This window comes from Clytia hemisphaerica, unplaced genomic scaffold (genome assembly GCF_902728285.1).
Source record: "Clytia hemisphaerica strain Z4C2 unplaced genomic scaffold, Clytia hemisphaerica genome assembly, whole genome shotgun sequence".
Classification (NCBI taxonomy): Eukaryota; Metazoa; Cnidaria; class Hydrozoa; order Leptothecata; family Clytiidae; genus Clytia; species Clytia hemisphaerica.
Genome location: NW_027103968.1, coordinates 1,540,764 through 1,565,423, shown reverse-complemented (window position 1 = coordinate 1,565,423; position 24,660 = coordinate 1,540,764). Strand labels below are relative to the sequence as shown.

The following is a 24,660-nucleotide window of genomic DNA, read 5'->3' as shown; positions in this document are numbered from 1 at the left end:
CCAAACAACAAAACCCCCGGAAAATTTAAAATGTCGGAATGAGCAGTAGACAGCCTTCTTTTGAGACCTTGTAATTATCCTTTTCCGTGCAAAAATGGCTTTCAGTGGAGGCGACGATTTCCAACTTCCAATCCAAAATGCATTAAATATTGCTAGATTTTCAGTAGATAAGATTCTTGATACAGTACTAGCTCAGGTCAGTATTTAATATTGTTATGTTTGCTAAAAAACTATTTTGGATTTTTGATAAAATGAATGAAAGTGGTACTGGTTAATTTTTGAGTTTCACTAATTTTACATTTGAATATTCAATCACCTAGAGGCTAGACTACTGTATTCATAAACATCTTAGCCTTTGACTCTTCTGCACTTATCTTATGGGGAACTTTCATTTTCTAAAAGATTATCAATATAAAACATAAAATGGGCTGTTTTCCGGGTATAACTTGCACCAGTCAGTATAAATCAGTCTGGGAAATCCTTAGACCTTTTTACAGAATTTCAAAAAATCTGTTAGTTCTGGAGATATATTGAAAAGTTAAGACATGGGTAGTTTGCGTTCGTGTTTTGCGTTCCCAAACCAAACGCACGTGCTCAATTGCACGCTTATGTTCCGAGGGCGTAAGCGCGCAATTGCATGGTTATAATTTACGCCCGCTCACGCCCCGGTTGAAATTGCTTAGGGATTTCAAGGGGTTCAGAATTCTCTAATTCGGGCGAAGGCATGGTTTAACGGGCAATCCATTTTTACGGAATCTTCTTCTACGATAAATTTTGAGTAAAACTGCCCTAGGCTTTTGAAATTCAACAGAGCTTTCGGATGAACATTGAACATTTTGAATATATTTACTACCCAGGTGAGGTAGAAGGGACACCCCTTTTAGAAACTTAATTCTAATAAAAATACAGAGGTCGACCTAAGAAAAAATATACATATATAACCGTAAAAACTATAAACTTTGTTTGATATTTACATTTAAAAAATAGCCTTATTAGCTACAGGATTTATAAATATAAAACCAGTTACATCTGAGAAAAAAAAAATAATAATAATTAAATAATAATAATAATAATAATAATAATAATAACAATATTTCTAAATCTCGTACAAGCTCATGCAGATAACAAAAGAGAAGTTTTTCAATTCTTTGAGTTTAAGTTCTGAAAGATTATCGTCGAAAAGATACGTTGAAGCTCATTCCATTGGTTTGAGGAAATCCTTGTGAAAGAGTGCAATCCATAGTTAGTGTTGACATTGGGTCGAAAAATTAATTCAATGATTTTATCTCTAGTTCCAATCTCATGTTGGGTTTTCATGAATTTTAAAGTGTTTAGGGATTCCAGAGGAAGATTTTGGTTGAAATATTTATGAACATACATAATGTTCATAACTTTGACTTGATCAAAGATATTGAGAAGTCCTAGATTAGCTAGAAGAGGATTGGCAGATACCATAGGGCCATTGAAGGTCATGATTCTGGCCGCAATATTTTGAAGAGTTTGGATTCTGTGGGTTGTTGTATTGTCACGCAAAGCCCAGATTTGAGCAGCATATCTAGCATGTGAGGCAAAAATTGCATGATAGACATTGACTAAGGTTTTTGTAGGAACATAATGACGTATTTTTGAGAGAGCTCCGTTTGCTCTGCGGAGTTTAGTAGCAACGTTCGAGACATGTTGCTTCCAGTTAAGATGCTCATCAAGATAGACTCCAAGATATTTAACCCACTTACTGGGTGTTAGAACTTGACCGGCCAGCTTGAGTCGGGGAATGCAATCAGGGCGCTTCCAAGGAGATCGAAAGATAACAAATTCAGTCTTACTTGCATTGAGAGATATTTTGTTGGCCTTGAGCCAGCTGACCAAAACCCTAAGATCTGCATTAACTCGTCCACACAAAGACCATACTGTACTAGAAAAGTTAAGAAGATGAGTGTCGTCTGCAAAGTGGTAGGTTTCAGATGTCTTAATACAGGAATGTAGATCATTGATGTAGAGTAGAAAGAGCAATGGCCCTAGGACAGAGCCTTGAGGGACACCATGTCTTATAGGTAGAAGCTCAGAATTGGAATTAGATAGAGAGACAAATTGAGAACGGTCAGAAAGATATGACTTGAACCAAGCATTTTCGATGCCACGAATACCGTAGTGATCTAATTTAGCAAGAAGAATTTCATGATCAACAGTGTCAAAGGCCTTCTGGAGATCAACAAACACGCCACAGGCAAATTCTTTATTATCAAGTTTGTTTCTAATTCGCTCTGTGATGTTTATAAGGGTATCAGGTTGGTTTGCGTAAAAGTGGACATGAAAAAGGGTTAAAAAATTTTTTTTCTGTTGTTTGAATTTTTTATTGTAATGACGTTTTTTCTTTACCTTATGGATTTAAGTTTCATATTCCGAAGCAGTCCTACGTGATTCTGATCTGAAAGAAAATGGCGGCTACTTCAATGTTGAAGGCACCCAAAAAATTGTCCCGTACGTAACAATCATTAAAATTTACTATAATTTTTTTCTAAAAAGCCTGGAATACCCTTTATTGATATTTTCCACTCCTACTACATGGTTGCCATCAATTTTCAATAAAATGTTACACATAGAAAGAATCATAAGCAAAAAATTTTCAACATATTTATGATTTTTTCAATGGAAAATCCTATTCTACCCCATATTAACTATGATAAACTCTAAAATAGAAGTACATGAAACACCTAAACTGATTAAATTATAGTTACAGCTATATATGGGGAGAAAAAAACAATAAAACACTGTAAGGTCAAGTAATCCTCTGTATAAAATAGCATCTTTAAAGCCACTGGGGGTGACAAAAAATGTCCCGTACGTAACAAAATTTTTAAAAATTGCTTGGAAGTCTGAAACTTTTCCAAGAAAACAAGCAGTTTCACAGAACAAGAATTTTTGTTGGTGTGGTAAAGTGTAAGCTTTGTCCCAGATGTTTTTTCTTTTGTCCACTCCAAGTACTTAAAAACTCTTTTTTACATGTTTTAATTTTGGCGTGCAATTCTTCCAATTTGTTTTGACTATCTGGACTGTCACCTCTGAAAGATCTTCGATTGTTAAACTAATATTGGGTAAAGTTTTTTTTATACATGATAGTTTAAACTTGTCATGCAGGTCATGCATAAGCATGCACCCCAGTCCTCTGGCTTCTGCTTAATAATATTTTCTGAAACATAGAATTGAGCATATGAAATTTCCTTGTCATAATTGTCCGCTTCAAACTTATGCCATAGAGTTTTTATTGATGACATCTGTATCGCAGATTTTTATGACTTTTCTTTTCATTGGGAACAATAACAGAATTAATGTCCTGATTCATGAAATTTATGACCTTCTCGTGAAGAAAAGATTGGGTGTCTTCTTTGGCTTTGAGCCTACTTTCCACCTTATCGAGACGTAAAGCGGACTGACTTCTAATGGAGGATTGCTCAAGGCTAATCTTTGTAGGGCGCGTCTTTTTCCATGAGGTGATACACTGTTTATGACTAATGTATCAAGGTTTACAGATTCTGGGGCTGCAGACTGACTGGTTTCATTCTCATTGCTTGCCTACTGTCTTCTAAGCCTTCTGGTCTTGTTGTATGTAAGCTTAACTTTAATTTTTAAAGTGTCCTGTTCTTTTCTCATGTTTTCAGAATTTCGCTTTCTCTTTTTCTTGCCAATTAGTTTATTTCTTTGTAAAATTGATAACTCAGATGCTTGTCCCTCACTTTATCTTTTTCTGGCCTGTTTTTATCTCTTACTCGCTCTTCCCTTCTTGCAATACTCCTCTTTTGCCTCATCATTTTTAAGTCGTTGTTTTTTCTGCTTTTCCCTGATCTTCTCTATCCTTCCTCTTTTCATCTCTTTAAATACTTCACCTCCCAATGAATCTTTCATATGCTGTCGATGCTCTCTTACTCGTTGATTGACTGGTTTCATTATTATCTTGTTTTATTCTACTTTAAAAAACAAACATAAGATTTATCATAATTTGTTTATGTTAGCAATCTAGCCTCAAATGAATATGTTACTATTGCTGATAATCATAAGTTTTTTGTTGTTACGTACGGGACAAACTTTCAAAATACTACATACACTCTCTCACATCCATAGGCTCTATATATCATGAAAAAGGGTCAGCTAAAATTTCAAACCAATAACTTATAAAGTCAGAGAAACAGCTAGAGAAAAAACTAAAAGGGTTTCAGTGAAATCTCAGGTTACGTTTAGTGGGTCACACTATAGATATAGATTGGACTCTGTATTGCAACCTTTTGAATTGTATTACTCCCTCACAGCTATCAATGACCCTCTCAATCACTCAACTGACTGAAAAAAGTTGTCTTGAAGGTAGGTGATTGATAACAGCCATCATATGTTCAATAAAATTGGAAGTAAACACTAAAATATAGTTTAAGAAACAGCTGTGTATTTAATAGAAATTTGTTGTTACGTACAGGACAAAGTTACGTACGGGACAAATTTTATTTCTAAGCAGTTTTTTGGAAAAACGATGTAGAACCAGAGAATTTAGCAATCATTTTTAGAGAGGGATCTGGAAAACTTACAAAAAACTGAAAAAAAAACAAATTTTAAACCAAACTTTCAGCGAGATATGCCAATTTTATAGGTGTTACGTACGGGACATTCACGTAGAACCATCTCCAATTAGGCTCAAATCAGTTAAAATATCTTTTTTTCTATGGTTTTTACAGCAAATTTTAAATTTTAGTTATGGTCCACAGATATCAATTAAGAAATCTATGTAAATTATTTGTCATAATGGTTTCACAAAAGATTATACCAGTTCATTCAACCAAACTGTTACGTACGGGACATAAAAGCTCAACCGTGAAGTAAAATCTCTGCCCATTTCTCCCACTAGCACTTATAAATAAAAACAAGGCAAAAAAATTTACCTCAACCTATCCTTCATTGGATGACCCAACAAAAGATGCCACACAACACAAGGATTATGTTACAATTAAAGCTTTAAAATTAGAATTTTCTCAAAACCGTCCCGTACGTAACACAAAATGTCCCGTACGTAACGCGATATTTCCAGATTGGTACAAATTCTGGTTAAAAAATTTTACAGTGAGATTTTGTATATTAACAGTAACATATAAAAACAAAAAACCAACAAATTGAAGCACTCTTATAATCCCTGTGGGTCAAACCATCTCCATGTCCACTTTTACGCAAACCGACCATCAATGGTTGAGTGAGCTTTCCGAAAGCCAAATTGTTTTGAGTAAATCTGGTTATACCGATTTAGAAAATTTATTACTCGAGAGTAAGCTACCTTCTCGTAAATTTTTTCGATATTAGAAAGCAGAGATATAGGCCTGTAGTTAGAAACATCCAGAGGTGATCCTTTATTTTTAAAGACAGGAACGACTTTGGAGATCTTAAGAGATGAGGGAAATATTCCTGTTTCAAAGGATTTGTTGATAAGGAAAGATATTTGAGTGGATAAATCTTGGTTCAAAAGTTTAAGTATTCTGACTGGGATGCTGTTCGGACCTGAAGATTTAGAGGGCGAGAAGGAATTAATTATTTTAGTGATTTCTTCTGGGGTCGTTGGCGCAAAAAATATTGAGTTTTGATTTGGGTTTTTCATGAAGCTTGAGAAATGATGGTTAGGTGGCTGCATCTTTTCTCTGATAGAGTCCGCTATGGAAGTGAAGAAATCATTAAAAGAATTAGCAACTCTTTTGGGATCAGAGGTTACAGTGTCCCCAACTGAGATTGATATAGGGCAAGTTGACTTACCTGATTTTGAAGAAATAATGTCTCTAACACCAGACCATACTTTTTTCATATTTTTAGAGTGTCGGTTGAAGTAATTAGTAAAATGAAGGTACTTACTCCGTCTAGTTAATGAAACAATTGTATTTCTATAGGTGTTATATTTATTTTTGTAATTTAGTTTTTCTTCTGCTTTTTTAGTTTTTAAGTATTTTCGTTGATAAAAATCTCGTTTTGACATAGATTTTACTATGCCAGGGGTGATCCAAGGTTTGAGCTGTGATTTGACTTGATTTTTTGTAAGTTTGACTGTGGGAATGTGTCTCTCCAGAAGGTCTTTGATTTCATTATTAAAAACATCAAAACAAGCACTGGGGGGAGATGAGAGGGATTCATAAGAGCAGCCCAGTCAATATCTAAGTAGTCAAGAATGAAGTTGACCTCATTAAATTTTTGCCAGTCTTTCCGAAAATAGGGACCATTGTCTAAGATTTTGTCAAGATTAAGAGAGGGGAAAAGGCAGAATTGTGGTAGATGATCAGATATAGAGTGGCATATATTACCTGAAATTGTTCCTGACTCAGAAGGGCTAGAAAAAATATTATCGATGAGAGTTTTGGAATGGTCAGTTATCCTTGTAGGGAGAAGAATTTGAGGAAGAATAAGGTGGGAGTCAAGGATATCCATGAATGATGAAGCCTCAGCTGATTCTTCACATTTGAGCAGGTCTATGTTGAAGTCACCAAGCAAAATAATTTGTTTTTTCTCACGTTTTATTTTGTGAAGCAGTGGTTGTAAGAATTCTTCATTGAAAGTTTTTATGGACATGCATGGATGGCGATATATGTTACCAACTAAAATGTTGGGACGGTTTGAGAGAATGACTTCAACAAAGACAGATTCAAGACTGAGAGATTGATAACAGGAATTACTGAGATCTTGTCTGGGTTTATATAGAAGTTTCTTGGAAATGTAGAGAGAGACCCCACCAGCAGAAGATTCTGTCGGAGTGAAAAATTTTTCATACCCTGGAATAGTGAAGTCACTTTTTTGTTCCAGGGGAACAGATTCTAGAGTAGATTCAGGCTGTCGGTCAAGCTTCTAGTTTCAGAGATACCAACAAAACTAAAACTGGAATTTATCAATGCTAGAAGATTTATTAGTTTGTCAAAATGTTTAGACATTGATGCAATGTTTAGATGGAACGCAGAGCAATCAAAATTATTTTTAGAGATTACGTCATTGAGTTCGTTGCAGTCAAGGTAACTGCAACTGTTGTTGTGAAATTGGATGTTATCTTCTTCATCTTTTTCACTGGCAGTGGTGCCAGTGACGACTTTGTTAAGATCAGAAAGTAGTGTTTTCAACTCATCATTAAGATTGGAGCTAGAGAAATCAGTTGTTTTTTGGTCTTCAGGTTTATTATTGAAAATATACGAACCTGGTAATGTATTGTTAATGCAAACAGGACAATACCAGTTTGGAGAATTGGGTAAAGACAGAGCTTGAAATTGTTTTCGTGATAACCCTGAACATTTGTGTTGGTGGGTCCAGAGGTCACATATGTCACATTGAATTGAATTGAATTGAATTACACGTGTCAAAAATATAAGAAATTTTAAAGCGTGCAATTGCACGCTTACCGCAAAAGCCGTCACCTGTCAACCTTGCTTAACGCTTACCGCCCGTTTCAGAACAACCGTGAGTGGTCCTAAATCCGACAGCCCTGCCTAAATCCGATGGGGTCTTTCAAAGATACAAACTAAAATAAAAACAAACTTTTTGCTGTGACGCAATGAAGATACCAAAGTGTCGACTAAACTGAGAGATTTGATTCACTGAACCAATTGAACCAAAACATTAATTGCTTCTTATACAAAACATAATTCTTTATTACAAAATTGTTAACGTTTTAAACACAAGCAACGGATTCAGAATAATAGAGGTAATTATTCGGTGATTATACAACTCGCACTTTTTTTTTATCACATTAATGGACATCTTGACATTTTAGTCATCTTGTTAGATGTTTTGTTTCAAGAGTTCTTGCAATATAGTTTATTGTTCAACTTGGAGAGGGAATGTTTGTAAACAAAGAATTTTTTTTCATAGCAGTTATTTGGGGGGTCGGATTTAGGCAAGGCTGTCGGATTTAGGACCACTCACGGAATTTCGATAAGCGTGTATAAAAATCTGCCATTTTGATTAAACATGCAATTGCGCGCTTACGGCCTCGGACAGTTACATCAAAATGCCTTGAAAATGTCAATATGAAAATTGCGTAATCAGAGAACATATGTCTCGCTCATTATAAAAAGGCCGAGACAAACTTTCAATAATTGGATTGTAACATCGAGTTAAGTCTCTTTTGTTAAGTCACCAGGGGGTAAATAAAACAGACCTTGATACATTTATCGTTCGTTTCAACTTGACGATTTGTTTAAAACTCAGCCCTTTAATATTTGGGGTAGGTAAAATATGTACAAAGAAATTCATACTTTTCCAACCTGGCCAATCTTTAAAAAAGAAGCGAACAATAAAATATAATTACCCTTTCCAAATAAACCTCTTCGGTGGCGAGCGTAGTCTACTCTGACGTAATTGTAAAATTTATGTAATGGGAGTTTGACATAGTAATATAATGTTGTTTGGGGAATTATGAAGTTCTCTGGAATTCCGATTGCATTTATTCAGGTTGATTTTTTATGACTTCTAATGGTACTTTTTCTAACGAGTTTGATTACTCTGTTCTCACACTTATGTCTTTTTTTTTCGCGTCCTTTTTCGTGATTACTTTTATTTATATTTTTAAAGACAGGTAAGAAGGCATATTGATGTAACTGTCGGAACATAAGCGTGCAATTGAGAGGATTTCCCAGACTGTAAATCATGAACATATAAACGACTGGACATCTATATTTTATTGTCTCTTTGAAGCGAGCTTTCGCTGCCGCCTGTATTTCAAAATTGATATGAAAAATCCGACAATATTCCGTCATAATTTTATTTCTTTGAATTATTTAGGTAAAAGGATTATAGAGTTTGAGGGCAGAATTATTTTAAAAGGGAACCAAAAAGTGCATCTGGGAGCTGAAAATTCTTTTTCAGTAAACATTTTCAAATTTATATGTATCATTTCTCATAGTATCTTAAACTCATTTGCAGTTGTAGTCCCGCTGCTGAGGTCGAAAATCGTTTCGTGATACATCTCTTAGATCTAACTTCAGACCTGCCAACTTAAGATGTTCATTTGGCGTGAGATAAAAATTTTTCCAAAAAATCGGAAAATCGGGGAAATTTATACCGAAAATCGGAAAATCGGGGAAATTTTTTTCTCCAAAAATCGGAAAATCGGGGAAATTTATTCCGAAAATCAGAAAATCGGGGAATTTTTTTTCCAAAAATTGGAAAATTGGGGAAATTTCTTTCAAATATATCAAAAATGCGTGAGAAATCAAACTTTTGAAAAATTGCGTGAGACAGTGTTGGAATGCGTGAGTCTCACGTCCAATGCGTGAGAGTTGGCACCTCTGTAACTTTTTTTGGTGGAAACTCGCGAATTAGTATGTGTAGATTACAAAATTGAAAGGCTTCCGCGATTTTCTAGTGCAAGTGTCGAGAAAATCGACTTAAAAGTTGACTTTTATCGAGTTAATCGATTTTAATCGATTTTCATGAACTTAACAGTTTCTAGGTCATGAGTTTTCACTTTTATGATGCATTTTGCTTGTAAATACTAAAAGCCATCAAAATATTACACTAATAATTAATTCAAGCGATGAAAATGTAGGAAAAACAGCTAAAATCGATAAAATTATCGATAAAACATCGAATGTCAACTGAAAAACTCCGAATGAGTCTGTAGACTTCAAAAGTTGTCTGATTTGGCTGAAATTTTGCACACTTGGCCCTTGGGTGAACATTGACGTCAAATGCACAAAGATGGCGGAAAAAATTCAAGAAAATAATCAAAAATCACCATCAATAAACGACTTTTGCAGCCCGTCAAAGTGCATCATAAATGAAGAAAACGCACTAAAAGATACCCTACAATGCAGGAAGTGCCACTGTTTAGTCCATTATCTTTGTACAGAACTGCCACTTTACCAGATCCAGATATGCTTGTCATACAAATCAAGAAGTTTCCAGTGTCAAAACTGTACCAAAATCGCACCGCAGGTAATGGAAAGGTATAATTCAAATGAAACATCAAAAATTGAAGGATTCAAAAACGAAATCAAAGCCTGTGAGAATATAATGAAAAGGCAGGACGAAGAAATAAACCATTTGAAAGCACAAGACGTCAATGTTATGGTCAACGAAATGAAAGAAACTATCGACAACAGAATAACCACGCTTGAAAAGAAGATTGAAAACATCATCGAAAAGAAAGAAGAGAAAAGACCACCAATGAGCTACGCTAAAATCACATCCAAACACATCGAGAAAAACATTGGAGATGTGATTCGAAAAGAAAAGCAGGAGAAACAGCTGATTCGATCTACAGCACGCAACCTAATTTTTCATGGGATTGATGAATCGACAGATGAAACTGAAGAAGAAACAAAAATCGAGGACGAAGAATTTATCCATGACAAAATTATTGGTAAGCGGCTCCATCTGAGGAATATAAAGATTACCGAGACGCAGCGGATCGGGAAATTTACGAAAGAAAGAGAAGATAAAGCGAGATACCGGCCAATTAAAGTCACATTTACGAACGAAGAGGACAAGAACACAGTGTTGCAAGCAATAACAAAAGAAAAAGGCTTTCCTTACCGAGTGACAGAGGATTTGACCAAAAATGAAAGACAGATAATTAAAGAATGGTGTAAGGAAGCCGAAAAAATGAATGCTAAAATCAAGGAAGACAACACAAAATGGAAAGTCCAGGGGAGCCCGCGAAAAAAACTCTATTTCAAAAAGATCATTGTAAAAAGTACGAGCGGTTTATAGAGGCCCATGTGTCGGGGTTGGTCTAAAAAGCAGGGTAGCCAATGGGGTAGCCAATTGGGCTAGGTTATGGGGTACCTCTTTTTGCCTAAACTTTTGAAATCTGAAATCTGTTTTCATGTGGAAATAACTATTACAACATCTTCTTAATGATTCCATGTAATAAAATCTAAGAATCCTTTCAAACTTCAGCCACAATAGCCTTTTTTCCAAAGGTACTGAACTTTGTTACTTCTCAAGAGACCTGGCGCCATTTTGTCTTCCTTCTTGGCTTCGTTTGAAACTTTACAGACCCGAATAAAAAATATATGCAAAACAGTTTTTAATATTTTAGTTTTAGATTTCTTTTATTTATGTTTTTAATTGTTATTTCCGTGAAGCTGTAATTCGATGATAATAGCTTTGGAATCGCCTTTGGGCCATATGATCTCTAATCTTGTCATATCTTAACAATCCTTCGTTATTGAATCTATTGTTTAATTTAAATCATGTTTAGATGTTTCAAACAATTAATTCCTTTCAAAATTTTTAAATTTGGCAGCTTATAATAGGTACAAAAAGTCTTTTGAAATAGCTCTATTATAATGAAGCTATTTCTTACTCCTCGTGCATTAGCACGTGGTAATTTATATCTTTGTTTATCTTTGAAATCATACATGATCAATCTAAGTATCAATCAGATTCATGCTCCCTGGTCAGTAAAATGTGGTTCTATACATTCATTTTCGGTATTTCTATTCTGGTCTGTAAAATATTTAGGTACCCCACAACCTAGCCCAATTGGCTACCCCAATTGGCTACCCTGCTTTTTAGACCAACCCCGTGTGTCTTCACGGTGGCCTGCAAACCTGTAAAGCTTTATTATTATTATTATTATTATTATTATTATTATTAATATCTGCAGATCTAAGTTTCCATTTTTTGAAAATTTTGATTTTTAGGGTCTGGGGACGAGTTTTTCGTCAAAACGAGGCTGAAAGGGGCGGCCTGCAGACCTCAACAATGGTCAGATTTTGCTGAAACGTTGCACACTTGGCCCTTGGGTGAATATCTACAGATGTATTTTGTCATTTTTTGAAAGTTTGGATTTTTGGGGTCTGGGGACGAGTTCTTCGTCAAAACGAGGCTGAAACTTTAGGGCACGCTCTAGACTTAAAAAATGGTCTGATTTGACTGAAATTTCGCATATTTGCTGCGTTAGTGAATATCTGCAAATCTAAACATCCAGTTTTTTAGAAATATTTATATTTGGGGTCCGGAGAAGAGTTTCTTGTGAAAACGAGGCTTTGCGTGGGTAGCCTGTAGACTGGACAGGGTTAAATGGATGAAATTTTGCAAACTTTTCCATACTGATTTTCCTTTTTTGAAATTGTTTTGAAAGAGCAGAAACATGTTTTCCGTCGACGACACTTAATCCATGGTTATGATATGAGCGTATAGTGATTGTATCATTGCCAGGACTGTCTAGAAGCAGCCGGCAAAGCAATTTTTTAGAAATATATGTTCTTATTTGCTAGGAGGGAGCTTTTTATGGTCTTCAAGTTTTTTTATTCAAATGATGTGTTCTAATTTCTAGGAAACCTGTAGCCATGTCTCCCAACATTTATCATTATTCCATGGAGGATGTGTTCTGAAATTAAGGAGAAACCTTTTGCCTACAAATGTCTAATTATTTCCTTGAAAGATGTGTTCTGAAGCTTTCTTTAGCTTTCTTTAGCTTTCTAGGGTTACCAGGCAACAAGAACACACCAATTTTTCATAATTTTTCGTACCCCTGTCTCATTGCATCTCGGAACACATCAAGTTTTCTAGGTCCTAAATGTGTTCAGAACACCTCCTAAAAAAGATCGCCTCGCCCGGCTTTTAGACTGTTGTATATATTACTAATCTATAGTCTGAGTAGATTTAAACGCCGTAGGATTTGTAGATGAGAACAAACGAGCACTCGTTTTAGACCAATATCGCATTTAAACTTGTATATTTTTTCTTGATAGTGGTTGAAGCCTAGTTTTTTTATGGATTATATTGATATACCTAATCTCGTATTGCAATATGAGGGGACCTGGTTCTTTGAGAGTAAAATAGATCTCAATCGCTTTCTTCACTCTTGAGGTTGAATCAAGATTGATAAACGTCTTTAAACATTTCTTCATTTTTTATCAGCTCGATAAGACGTCGTAATTAATCCAGGGATACTGCAAAAGTGAGAAAGAATCACCAGAAAACAAGATTTTGTAGATAATGTTTATAATAGCAAGCCTTTAGTTATTACCTCACTTTGTCTCCTTTATTATTCTACACGGGACCAACGTTCGGTGTTCTCTATTCAGGAAAAATTCCTAGAGTAATCAGTGCATCACTTTTAATAGCAGCCTAATAAAACCTCCCGTTTCCTGTTCTTCCCCTCAATGAAAGACTGGTTCTAGGTCAGAGACCTCTGCCACTGAATCAAGGGATGGGGAAGTTGATGCTCAAATTATCAGTCCTTTTTACTGGTTCTTATTGGCGTTATTTTAGAGCTCGTGGCCTAACGGACCGGCGTTAAAAAGGCCGACGTAAAAAGAGCCACAATTATACATTTTAAACCTAAAAGCGGTGTTTCTTTTTTTTTGAACCATTTTTTCGCAATCAAAGTTGCTTTCCGAACAAATTCAAGGTTGAAATTACCGAAATTCTTGCCTCGTATCCAAAACTTAATGTAAATAAGTGAATTTCGACGATAACAATTTTACGCATTTTCCTACTCACAGATGGCATTTTGATGAAATATTCTGTCATAATCTTCTGTTTTGAAGCCTAAATTAAATTGCAGTTTTTGCAGGTTTTGGTGTTATTTGCAGCCCTTATTGGAGTAGGCCCAAAAATGGGCAGTGGCGTAAAAAGGACCAATGAGGTAATATGAATTGTCACTGCACTGAATAAAACGAAATATAAATCTTTCATGAGAGAGAGAGAGGTACATCCCTGTGTCACGATATGGTGGGACCACCCGTAAAATCGTCCCCGCTAAGAAAGATATGCTGAAATTCCAATGAAGTAGTTCATGAGATTTATCTCCAGAAGGAAAAACTAAACTTTTGGGGCTGAATCTCCATCTCTACTTTTAAAGTAGAAACAGTAGGATTTTGCATTATATTTCGCCACTTAAAAAATCTTTACCCAGTTATTGAGACAGATGTGCAATTTTCAATAGATTTTTAATCATCGGGATTGATATGTCATCTCAACAATGGACTTCATTGCTCGTGGTGAGTGCAGGAAATGGTTGTCAAGATCAAGATTTCTTCAAGGCAGTAGCATGTTTATTTATTTCTTCAAAACAAAGCTAGGATGCGCAACATTTTCAATAACTGCGGCAGCTTAAGCTTAAGAAATTTAGCAAAAGAGAAAAATGAGATTTTCCCTTGAATTTTTAGCATACCTGCCGTACGACTTCTATACCTTTTACTTTATTTGACACGAAATTCGAAAGTTTCAGTCAAATAAAAGACAATTTCATCAAAAAAAAGTGAAGACCTTAAAAACATTGCAATCAATATCTTTGAAGAAAAGAAGTTGCATCTGCCCTTTAAAAATTGCAAATTTTCAAAAAAAGAAAAATTGGATCTGCAGATATTCACCCAAGGGCCAAGTGTGCAAAATTTTAGACAAATCCAACCATTTTTTAAGTCTACAGTGTGCCTTAAAGTTTCAGCCTCGTTTTGACGAAGAACTCGTCCCCAGACCCCAAAAATCCGAATTTTCAAAAAATGACAAATTACATCTGTAGATATTCACCCAAGGGCCAAGTGTGCAAAATTTCAGCAATTCTGACCATTGTTGAGGTCTGCAGGCCGCCCCTAAGTTTCAGCCTCGTTTTGACGAAAAACTCGTCCCCAGAACCCAAAAATCAAAATTTTCAAAAAATAAAAACTTAGATCTGCAGATATTCACCCAAGGGCCAAGTAGCAAAATTTCAGCCAAATCAGATAATTTTTAAAGTCTACAGACTCATTCGGAGTTTTTCAGTTGACATTTGATGTTTTATCAATGATTTTATCGATTTTAGCCGTTTTTCCTACATTTTCATTGCTTGAATTAATTATTAGTGTAATATTTTAATGGCTTTTAGTATTTACAAGCAAAATGCATCATAAAAGTGAAAACTCATGACCTAGAATCTGTTAATTTCATGAAAATCGATTAAAATCGATTAACTCGATAAAAGTCAACTTTTAAGTCGATTTTCTCTACACTTGCACTAGAAAATCGCGAAACTTATCGATTTTGTAATCTACACATACTAATTCGCGAATTTCCACCAAAAAAGTTAGATCTAAGAGATGTATCACGAAAATCGTTTTCTAGCCACTTTTTTTTATCTCAGCAGCGGGACTATTGTTTTAGAGCTACAGCACTTGATTTTGAAACTTGATTTTGCCATTTTTCAGGCTAAAAAGCCTTCTTGAGATTAAAGCTTTTTAGCCTAAAAAACAGCCAAAGCCATATCACAAAAAATACAATAAATGCTGCAGTTTTAGTTATTCAAAATCCAACATAGGCCAACAATTGATCAAGAAAACTCATTTACAGCATGTTTGGCCTTCCCTTGAAAGGTTGAGGATTTTATTTTCCAAAAATCTTGGTTACGGAATGACGGAAAAATAAAAAATGCTGTAAAGTTTTAAGGAAACGTTCTTAGAGTAAAATATTTGGCAAGTTTCTACCTCTTACTGAGTACTTTCAAACCAGGCATAAATTAATTGCCATTGGGGGAAGATTGGTTTTTAATTGAGAAATCGTTTTTGGTTACGGAATGACGGAAAATTATCTCACTTCGGAAATAAAAATTTTGAAATTTTCATTTAACCATGTCACCTCTAACATTTTTTAAGCTGATACAGCATATCATGTGTACCGCATTCATGATAAATTAAAAAAATTGGTTGAGTGTTACCAAAAATCTTTTTGTTTTCTCAAAGTGTTACCGTGAGAGGTCCTAAAGCCGACACCACTGCCTAATTCCGACCCCTCAAATAACTGTTATGAAAAAAAATCCTATGTTTACAAACATTCCCTCTCCAAGTTGAACGATAAACTACTATTGCTAGAACTCTCGAAACAAAACATCTAACAAGATAGCTGTAATGTCAAGATGTCAATTAATGTAATTAAAAAGTGTGAGTTGTAAAAATAATAGCATACCGTAGTGATTCTAGAAATAGACATCAAAATTACTGTTTGTCCGACTTTTAATCCCATCATCCTTTGCATTAATTGCTTTTGCAAGTCAATTACACTTAGTGACAATACAAAAGTTATAACTTGCACGCATTACGAATCAAGATGAAAAGGATTGTGGGATTGAATTTCGGTCAAATGTTAAAAGTAATAATTATGACGTTTGCATAGCGGTGTGCTATTACCTTTTATTCTGGATCAGTTGCTCATGTTTAAAACGATAACAGTTTTGTAATAAAAGTGACTTGTGCGGGAAAAATACGAAACAACTTGGACTGGTTTCCATCAAGAAACAAACAGACTAAATTGTAAAAATGGCGCGAAGTTGAAAAAAGGGCGGATGCGGTAGCACTTAATTTGAATAAAAAACATTGAATCAATGAGGCGGCAACTATCAACGCCCTCTTTACCACCCATAAGTCCGGATGTTAATTTACGGAAGGCCCGCAATCGGATAGCTCTTCATTTAAGTGTACTCTTTGACAACATATATTATCTTTACTAGAATAGGAGCAAGGTGTCATGTAATACATAATTGTAATATACATCATCTATTTGTATTCTTATCGTGTAATATATAATATAATGTAACATACGTCGTCTATATGTATCCTTACACAAAGTCCTAGCCCCGCAATCAAGCCAAGTGCCAGTGTAAAGTAATAGAAACCAGGCTTGATTACGTAACGTTTCAAAATGAGCACGCTCGTACACAGACCTCTTTTATATTTTCGTGTGCTTTGGAAAATCAAAACATCTCGTTACTTTTTATGATGCTGTTACTACTGTTGTCATTTATGACGTTGTGCATATTGCAATAAAAAAATATGTTATTGTTATAAGAAGCAATTATTGTTTTGATTTGGTCCTGGCTTGGGACAGGCTGGCTGTCCTTTGAAACATATATGGTTTTTACTAAATAAAGTGTTGCAGGGCGGCCAGGGGTTTTAATATTTTTTTGCACAGGAAAGAAAGTATGACCTCTTCTCCCAGCTTCTCCTTGAGGTCAGATCTCTGATCTTCACCATATATATAAGCTTGACTCCAGAGGAATCATTCACTGAATTCTCCAGGGAATTTCCCTTCTGTCCACTTCTTCTTTCGCTAGGCAATTCAATCTGCCTAGCCAGGGTGCAGTATGCAGTGCTGGCAAGGAAAGTCTTATTAAGGACCAAATGCATATGCTGCTCTGCCACCCGAATCTCCTGAAAGAAGATAGACAGTTAGACAGAAATTCTATGAATTTCTTCACATATATATGACATACTTTTTTTAACCTTGCTATTCCCAGGAGAATAATATACACTAAGCTTCAGAATAAGAATTATTTCTAGTTTTTAAAAGAAGCAAATTTACTCTTTCTTCTACAAGATAACACTTTAATATTATTAGAATTATGCATATAAGTTTTATATGTTGATGATATGATAGCAGCTGTACAAAAGGTTGCATGATACTGAAATAATCTGCAATGTTGCAGTTTTCAGGGGGATACAAAGTTGGGGCATTGGACTGTACCAGTGTCAAAAGTCTGTTCTATCTTGTTTTTGGGAAAGGAGTTTTGACCACCTCTCCTTTGTTACATGGTGCAAATTTAAAATACGTCTTCAATGTAGATAGACCACCCCAAATCTACCTGGAAATACCCAGTAATATTGGCAGGAAAGCAAAAGTACCATCCCAAAAACACATATTTCACATAGAATTCTTCAGAAAAATGGTCAACGAGAGCGGAGTACCAAAAGTGTCACAGATTTTTACTTCCCTTGAAAAAAATCTCTAAGACATTGTTAGATACTGAGGTATTATAATTAACCTTTTTCTTCCTAAAATTTTTGATCATAACTGCATTTTTAGCCCAAATTTGCACAAGGTACTTAGTTGAAAATCAGCTTTTAAGTGGATTTGCAGCTTATGCCTACCCACTTAGTACGTGGTATTAGGTTGTTTTTGACTTGCCAATTTTGACCAACCACCCGGCAGTGGTCTCTACGACTTAGTACACACCCCCCGCAATTTTTTGTAATTCTTCCTTAGGGCTGCACACTGTATTTTAGGGTAATGCTCCCAATTTTTAAGGTTTGTGAAAATATATTGCAATATTGGGCAAAGTAGCCTTGGAACAAAGTAGCCTCTTAGTAGTCAAACCTAATAACAGATGTTGAGTTTTCTTTAAATGCAACATGGTGAAGCTGAGATTGCTGAAAACTTATAACATTTTTCTACAAAAGATTTTCATTTCACTAGCGTTAGAATTAAAATCAGCTGAAAAAATAAAATTTTTATCTCACCCTTATTTCTTACCCCCACCAATCTACAAACAGTGACAAAATACTTGGCACAAAAGGGAAATCCATCGGGAAGTTTTGAAACCACAATCGATTTGTAACTGCTCTAAAGTAGGTTCGAAGGGCAGAGTTTTAACTCTGAGTTGTAACGCTAGACTTAAGACTTAGGACCTTAGGATCTGAGGATCCAAAAGTTCAAAAATGGTCCAGTAGGGCTTGAAATATAGCCTAGAAACCAATAAATCCCTCCCAGATCGAAATAATTGATGAAATCAAGCTGAAGGCCTGAAATTGACATTTTCCCTCGAACTTCAATTTTCGAAAAATGGTAAATTAGCCAAAAGTGCTAATATGTTTTACATTTTTCTATTCAGTTAAGCTTCTTGATTTTTTTGTGTGAATATTGTACATTTTATTTCCAAACATTTGTCGAAGTTTGGAAGAGTTACCTCAAATGAATTTAATGTTATGAACATTCTCGCAATATCCTTACTTTTTGTGTTGTTCACAGAAGCAATTATTTGACGTCAAAGAAGAGGTCAAACCTTTACTTTCTAGCTTTCCTATCAGCTGTAAAAACAGTTTTAAAGTGAAATTGAAGTTTGAGCGAGATGCAGAAGGGAATACTACTACTAAGCCAAAAATTTTAAATGTCAAGCTTATCTTTTTTCAAATTAGGGGTTTTGGCAATCTTTTCACAGTGTTATCGTAAGATCTCAAGGTGTTCAAGACAATGTAAAGCATTTATTAGCAAAACAATTTCATCAATTCGTTTCATTTCCATTATTTAATTGATCATATTATATTCTACAAGCTCTGTTCTGCTTCTTTACCTTTTTGCAAAACACTTGAACTGAAAACCAAAGGATTTTATGTACAAAAGGTAATAACATCGGTTCATTTCTGCACCATTGATGATTCAAAAGTCTTTTTTTGTAGTCGCAATTGACATTAAGAAATGGCTTGGTTGGAACTAGCCAGAATCTATCAAATATTGACCTTGGAACAAAACTTAACCTATGAAATGAAAAAATAATGCCATTTTGATGAGAGGGTAAAACGAAGCGTACCTTGGTTTCTTGTTCCATAAGGGAAAATTTATAACTATCAAAATCTGTGAACAATGAAAAATTTACGTAAGTCAGCGAAATTGTCATAAAGTCATTTTAAATGAACATACAAATGTATAATTTTCACCAAGGGTAAAAATTAAATTTTAAGTCTTCCCTGAAAATTTCATTTGTCTTTGTTGGATAGAAAATTGTATGTCAAAAATTGAAAAATAGGGGAAAATTGAAATTGAAAGTCATATCTAAATATAAAATCTCTGGGAAACCATAAAACTTTCCAGACAAATTTTTATAATTTTAAGAGAATTTTTTTTGACTTTGTCTTCATTAATAAATAAATTTACATTGGTTTTAAAATCTTACATAAAAAGTTTTCTCTTAAAAGCTAGTTGTTAGTCTTCTTCTTGAACAAGATGGAGCTATTTGAAGAAACCAGATTAAACCAGCGGTCAGTTGCTCAAAAGTTTTTGAAGTATCCAGCAGCAATTAAACAAATGACATGTGTCCATCCCATACCCATACCAAATAAAACTTATTTCTCAATTTAACACATTATTTAAATTTGCGGCATATATATTTCATCTTGAAAGTCATTGATATTCAGAAAAGGGCTTGTAAAGCGGTTAGTCTTTTGTGCGTATAGCATCAAAGAGCCGGGTCTCCCGAATCTTGCCTCTCATAATTGAAATCCCGTCATCTAGAAACCACGTAATCTCTTCTGACAGATTGGGTTTGATCTTGGTTTTGATTTTTCTCGTGCATCTACATTCCAACCCATCAGCCATCTTGTTGATCATTCCTTTTAAACATTGATTTATTCATCAATTAAGACAAAGTCAAATTTTTTGGCTCAGTTAGCCCAAGGAACTTAAACAAAAAAATAATTAAATTCTTTTATTTAAGTTTCTTGGTTGGGCAGGGGCGCCAAACCCTGAAGAAGTTGTGAGACTCCTACTGTACCCAAATCAAATTTGCATCAATAGAACTACATGCAAATCATGTGTAATAGGCTTTGATGGTGTAGAGCAATGGTATACTGTTTTGAGTATCTATCTTACTGCACACCAACTCTTCGGTTTTGAATCGTTATGATAATGAACCACTTCACCTAAAAATGAAAATGTAGAGAGTTTTGAGAATTACTGTATCTTGAAATATCATGTAATACACAAAATTGTTTTTTTATTAGGATCCATTTTTTGTGTAAAGAAAATCAAAAGTTTTTAGAAAATCATTATTTTGAAATATCTAGTACCTTCATTATGTTAGCGATGTCCAGTTTGTATGTCTTCATATTATCATACCTGTATTTCAGTCTGTATCTTTTCTCTTCGTACAATCATTATCATCCCTGTATTTATCTCCATATACCATCAGGATTTGACCAGGTTTTTAAAGATGTTCCACATAATTTCCACATTTTCCACAAGATTTTCACATAAGAAAACCTATGAAATCTGTTGAATTTGTTATCACCTTCCACCAAGCTCGAAGCTTTGAAACTGATTAGATAATTTTTCAACTCTCCTATTTATCCATGAGTGAATTATGTAATCTGATATTCTATTTCTATTCAGTTCTATTCAGAAAGTACCAAAATTTAGACATTGACTCAGTGCATGAAATCTGGGAATTTCCCCTGTACCATTTCATATAATTCCCAGAAAGGATGGAATATGTGGTTTTATTGCAGTACTATTTGTAATAGGAAAATTCCCTTTACTTGTGATTAAAGTGAACTATAGATTTTTTTTAATTTGGATTTCTAAGATTAATATTAATGAAAGCGATCGATTTTTCTGTTGAAATCAGAATTTGAATCAGAATAGTATATATTTTTTTGTTTTTAGCTGGGATCTGGGAGTCTGGGCTGAAGGTGGGAATTTTAGGATAAGGTGGGACCTGAATTTTCAGGTGGGACCTGGAACCCCCTTGCACACTATGCAGGTTAATAGGTTAATTTTTATATTAAATCTGGTCCATTAAATCATTCACTTTCTGAAATTACTCAAACTTGTGAAGAAAAAAATTTGGAATCAGCAAAATGGAAAAAGAGAAATCTTTTCATTGAATTTTTGACTTTGTCCTCATCAGAAAATAAAAAATTACATTGATTTTAAAATCTTTGCAAAGTTTTCTCTCAAACACAGTTCCAGTTGTTTGTCTCTTCCGGAACCAGATGAAGCTATTTGAAGAAACCAGATCAGACCAGCGGTCAATTGCTCAAACGTTTTTGAAGCATCCAAGTTTCAGCAGCAATTGAACAAACTGACATGTGTCCATCCCAACCTCACCATCCCATAGGAATTTTTTTTGGATAGGGCTTGTAAAGTAGAGAGTTCTGTTAAATACATAGCAGCAAAGAGCCGTGTCCTCTCAAATCTTGCCTTTGATGATTCAAAAGCCGTTTTCTAAGGACAACGTAATCTCCCCGGACAGGTTGGTTACTTCTGTATCTGTATTCCAACCCATCATTCATCTGACTGGTCGTTTCTTTTTCGTAATGATTTATTCGTTAACCAAGACAAAGTCAAATGTTTTGGCTCAGTTGGGCAGGGACGCCAAACCCTGAAGAAGTTGTAAGACTCCTACCGTACCCATCATCTCTGCTGATAGAATTATTAAATCTCAGTCATCAGTTTTGCCAATTTAGAACATCAAATAGGTTGATAAACTTTGGGTAGTTCTAATCTCTTCTTCTTGATGAGAAGTGATCACCTGAAAAAGCAACATTGGAAGATATTATAGATATAAAAAAAAACTGAAAATGTTGAAGCAGCAAATATGTAAAACAGAAAAAATGAAGCGACTGCTTATGTAGAAATTTTCGTCATCTTTCGTGACTTCATCAGCAAAGAATACACAAAACTTTTTTCCAAGTGTAAACTAAATTACAAAATTGTTCTACTTCATGTTGTACCTTTTTATGTTTAGTTATATGTCTGTTTTTTCAATTTTAATTCCAGTTTGTATGTACCTCTTTGCTTTTCATGGAATCATCATCTCTGTTTTTGATTCCTTATATTACAGGGATTCAACCAAATTTGAAAGTTTTCCCATATAATTTCCCCATTTATAATTTTTAATACCCTCCCAAGTTTTGAAAAATGATAAAAAATTATTTCAAATCACCTTTTTATACATGGGTGGAGTTAGTAGCCTGATTTTAACTTCCATTCAGAAAGTACCAGACGTTAGACATTGCGCCAGTCAGTGTAATTTGGGAATTTCCACAGTACCACTTCATGTAAATTCCCAGAAAAAAAATAAAATTTACAATTCATTGCAAAACTGTTTGTAGTGCAGAAATTTCCCTATCAATGATAATATATTATTTAGTTTTTTCACATTTTAATGAATGCTTATTCCACCTGCTGACATCAAAATTGTTTGACATTTAATTCGAAATTGGATTTTGATAAAGATTTAATCAATCTGTCCTTGGGACAAGGGAATTCACCATTGTATTATTTACAGACTGATCTCAAAGTGTACTTAATGATTGAATGCATGTTATAACTTGCCTTAAGGAGGTCAAATAAACCAGGATTTTTTCAAGAGGTCAAATGAAAAAAATGCTATTAAAAGGTCAAATGAAATAATGTTTTCAAGAGGTCAAAATATTCAATTAAAAAAAAATCCTGGAATCTTGCCAAAAAGCATAGGGACTAATATGTACACCTTTGAAGGTTATAATTATTCCAAACCAACCAACATTATCATTTTTGGAATCGAAAGCAATTTTCTGTCTAATGATTCCACATTTTTATGATCCCTTTATCTGTAACGTGAGCTGTCCCTTTTTATAGAACCATTTAATTTTACTTTTTTTCAATGATAGAAAGACACCAATCTCCTCTGTACAAGCTTAAACAAATTCTTGTTATTCAATGCAAAATCTGATTTGAAAAGGGAGAGGAAACTTCTAAAAGATGCCAGTCTACCATCGAATTTCGTTCATAATATTATTTTCTGAATTTTACAGAGTGTTTCCAATGGGGGCTGACATCTAAAGGGAATTTGACCGTTTGAATATTAAAAAATTTCAAGTTTTCATCTGCCATCAAATCTTTTTCTAGGACAACAAAATCTACTACAAAGTAAAATGGCAGGACACTTGGGAACCAGAGGACCGAATGTCCCATATTTGCGCACAACAAATTGCCGACTTCTGGAAGGAATATCAACAACGGATACAACAGCAAGCTAACAGCACTTCACCATCAACAAGTCAATCATCTGACAACACCAAGCAACTCCAGCAACCAAATGAACAAGAAAGCAATCCAAGACAGAATTCTCTACCATCTCTACCAACCTATTCCAGTACACAGCAATCTTCATCATCCTTATCGATACAAAACATCACTTCAAACGTCTTGAACTTACCAAAAAGTCAGTTGACAGATGGAACCAGCAGAGTACCAATCATCAATGGCACACACCAAACACCTCAAAATATCACTGCTCAACAACCACAGCCATTTCAAAGTGTAACCCAGGTATCATTCAAAAGAATCACTTTCTTCTTTAAACTGATTAATTTTTGTAAGATTTTATTTGTGAGCCAAAAAATTTCTGGATTTATTTTCGGGAATCGGGTGTACGCAAATATTTTGCACGAGTTTAATTTTGCAAATCAGCTCAATATCAGTAGAAAACGTCATCTTTTGTCAATAGCAAATTTATAAGGTATTTTTAGCCAAAAAATCTAATGATGAAAATTTTGCGAGTCAGCAAAACTCACTTTTGGTTTGCTTTTCGTGAAAAAGACTAAAAATCACGAAAATACCAAAAAATATCTTGTGACAATTAATCTGATTTTAAAGATTTCTTTTAAGTTTTATAAAAAAGGCAAATTTTTGGAGACCCTGTATGATTGGACCCTTTCATTTATTTCAAATCTTCATTATTAGTCTAAAAAAGTAGGATTCATTTTTCAGTTTATACGGAAGAAACATTGTGGCAATTTGTAATATTGTGATAAACTGGTACCAACAACAATCAATATTTATTTTTACGATATATTTCGGATATATTTATCCATCATCAGGTCTAAAAGAATAAAAACAGTTAAAAACAGTTACATAGATTTAAAATTATATAAGGTAAATTTCAAAATAATGCAACGCATCCCTTCACTACATACACATAAGACACTATAAATGAATAAGCAAAATTGAATTGATACAGAAAATAAAAGGAAAAATTAGAAAAAATACATACAAGTATATAAATCGCTCAGGGAGTATAGACGTAGCGTTTTGGGAATTAAATTTTAATTACCAAAGCCCTACTTCTATACTCGTCTTTTGTATTAAGAGATGGCTTATGCTCATTAATCATTAATGCCTCAAGGGCCATTAAATAAAATG

At 34.4% G+C, this 24,660-nt stretch overlaps 1 protein-coding gene and 1 long non-coding RNA gene across 2 annotated transcripts in view; one reads left to right on the top strand and one right to left on the bottom strand.

Annotated features, from left to right (window-relative positions):
• The first annotated feature begins 59 nt into the window (after window positions 1-59).
• The window catches only part of LOC136810476 (zinc finger protein 665-like), a 28,501-nt gene continuing 3,900 nt past the window's right edge, over window positions 60-24,660 (top strand). The window contains exons 1-2 of the mRNA XM_067067042.1: window positions 60-196; window positions 23,365-23,787. Coding sequence (XP_066923143.1) covers window positions 95-196; window positions 23,365-23,787 — 525 coding nt within the window. The 5' untranslated portion in view covers window positions 60-94. The remainder of the gene's footprint in view (window positions 197-23,364; window positions 23,788-24,660) is intronic.
• LOC136810477 (uncharacterized) lies at window positions 19,572-21,999 on the bottom strand. The gene is made up of 2 exons (XR_010847112.1): window positions 20,541-21,999; window positions 19,572-20,393 (listed from the first exon to the last, which is right to left on the bottom strand). It is a non-coding gene; the product is annotated as an uncharacterized lncRNA (long non-coding RNA).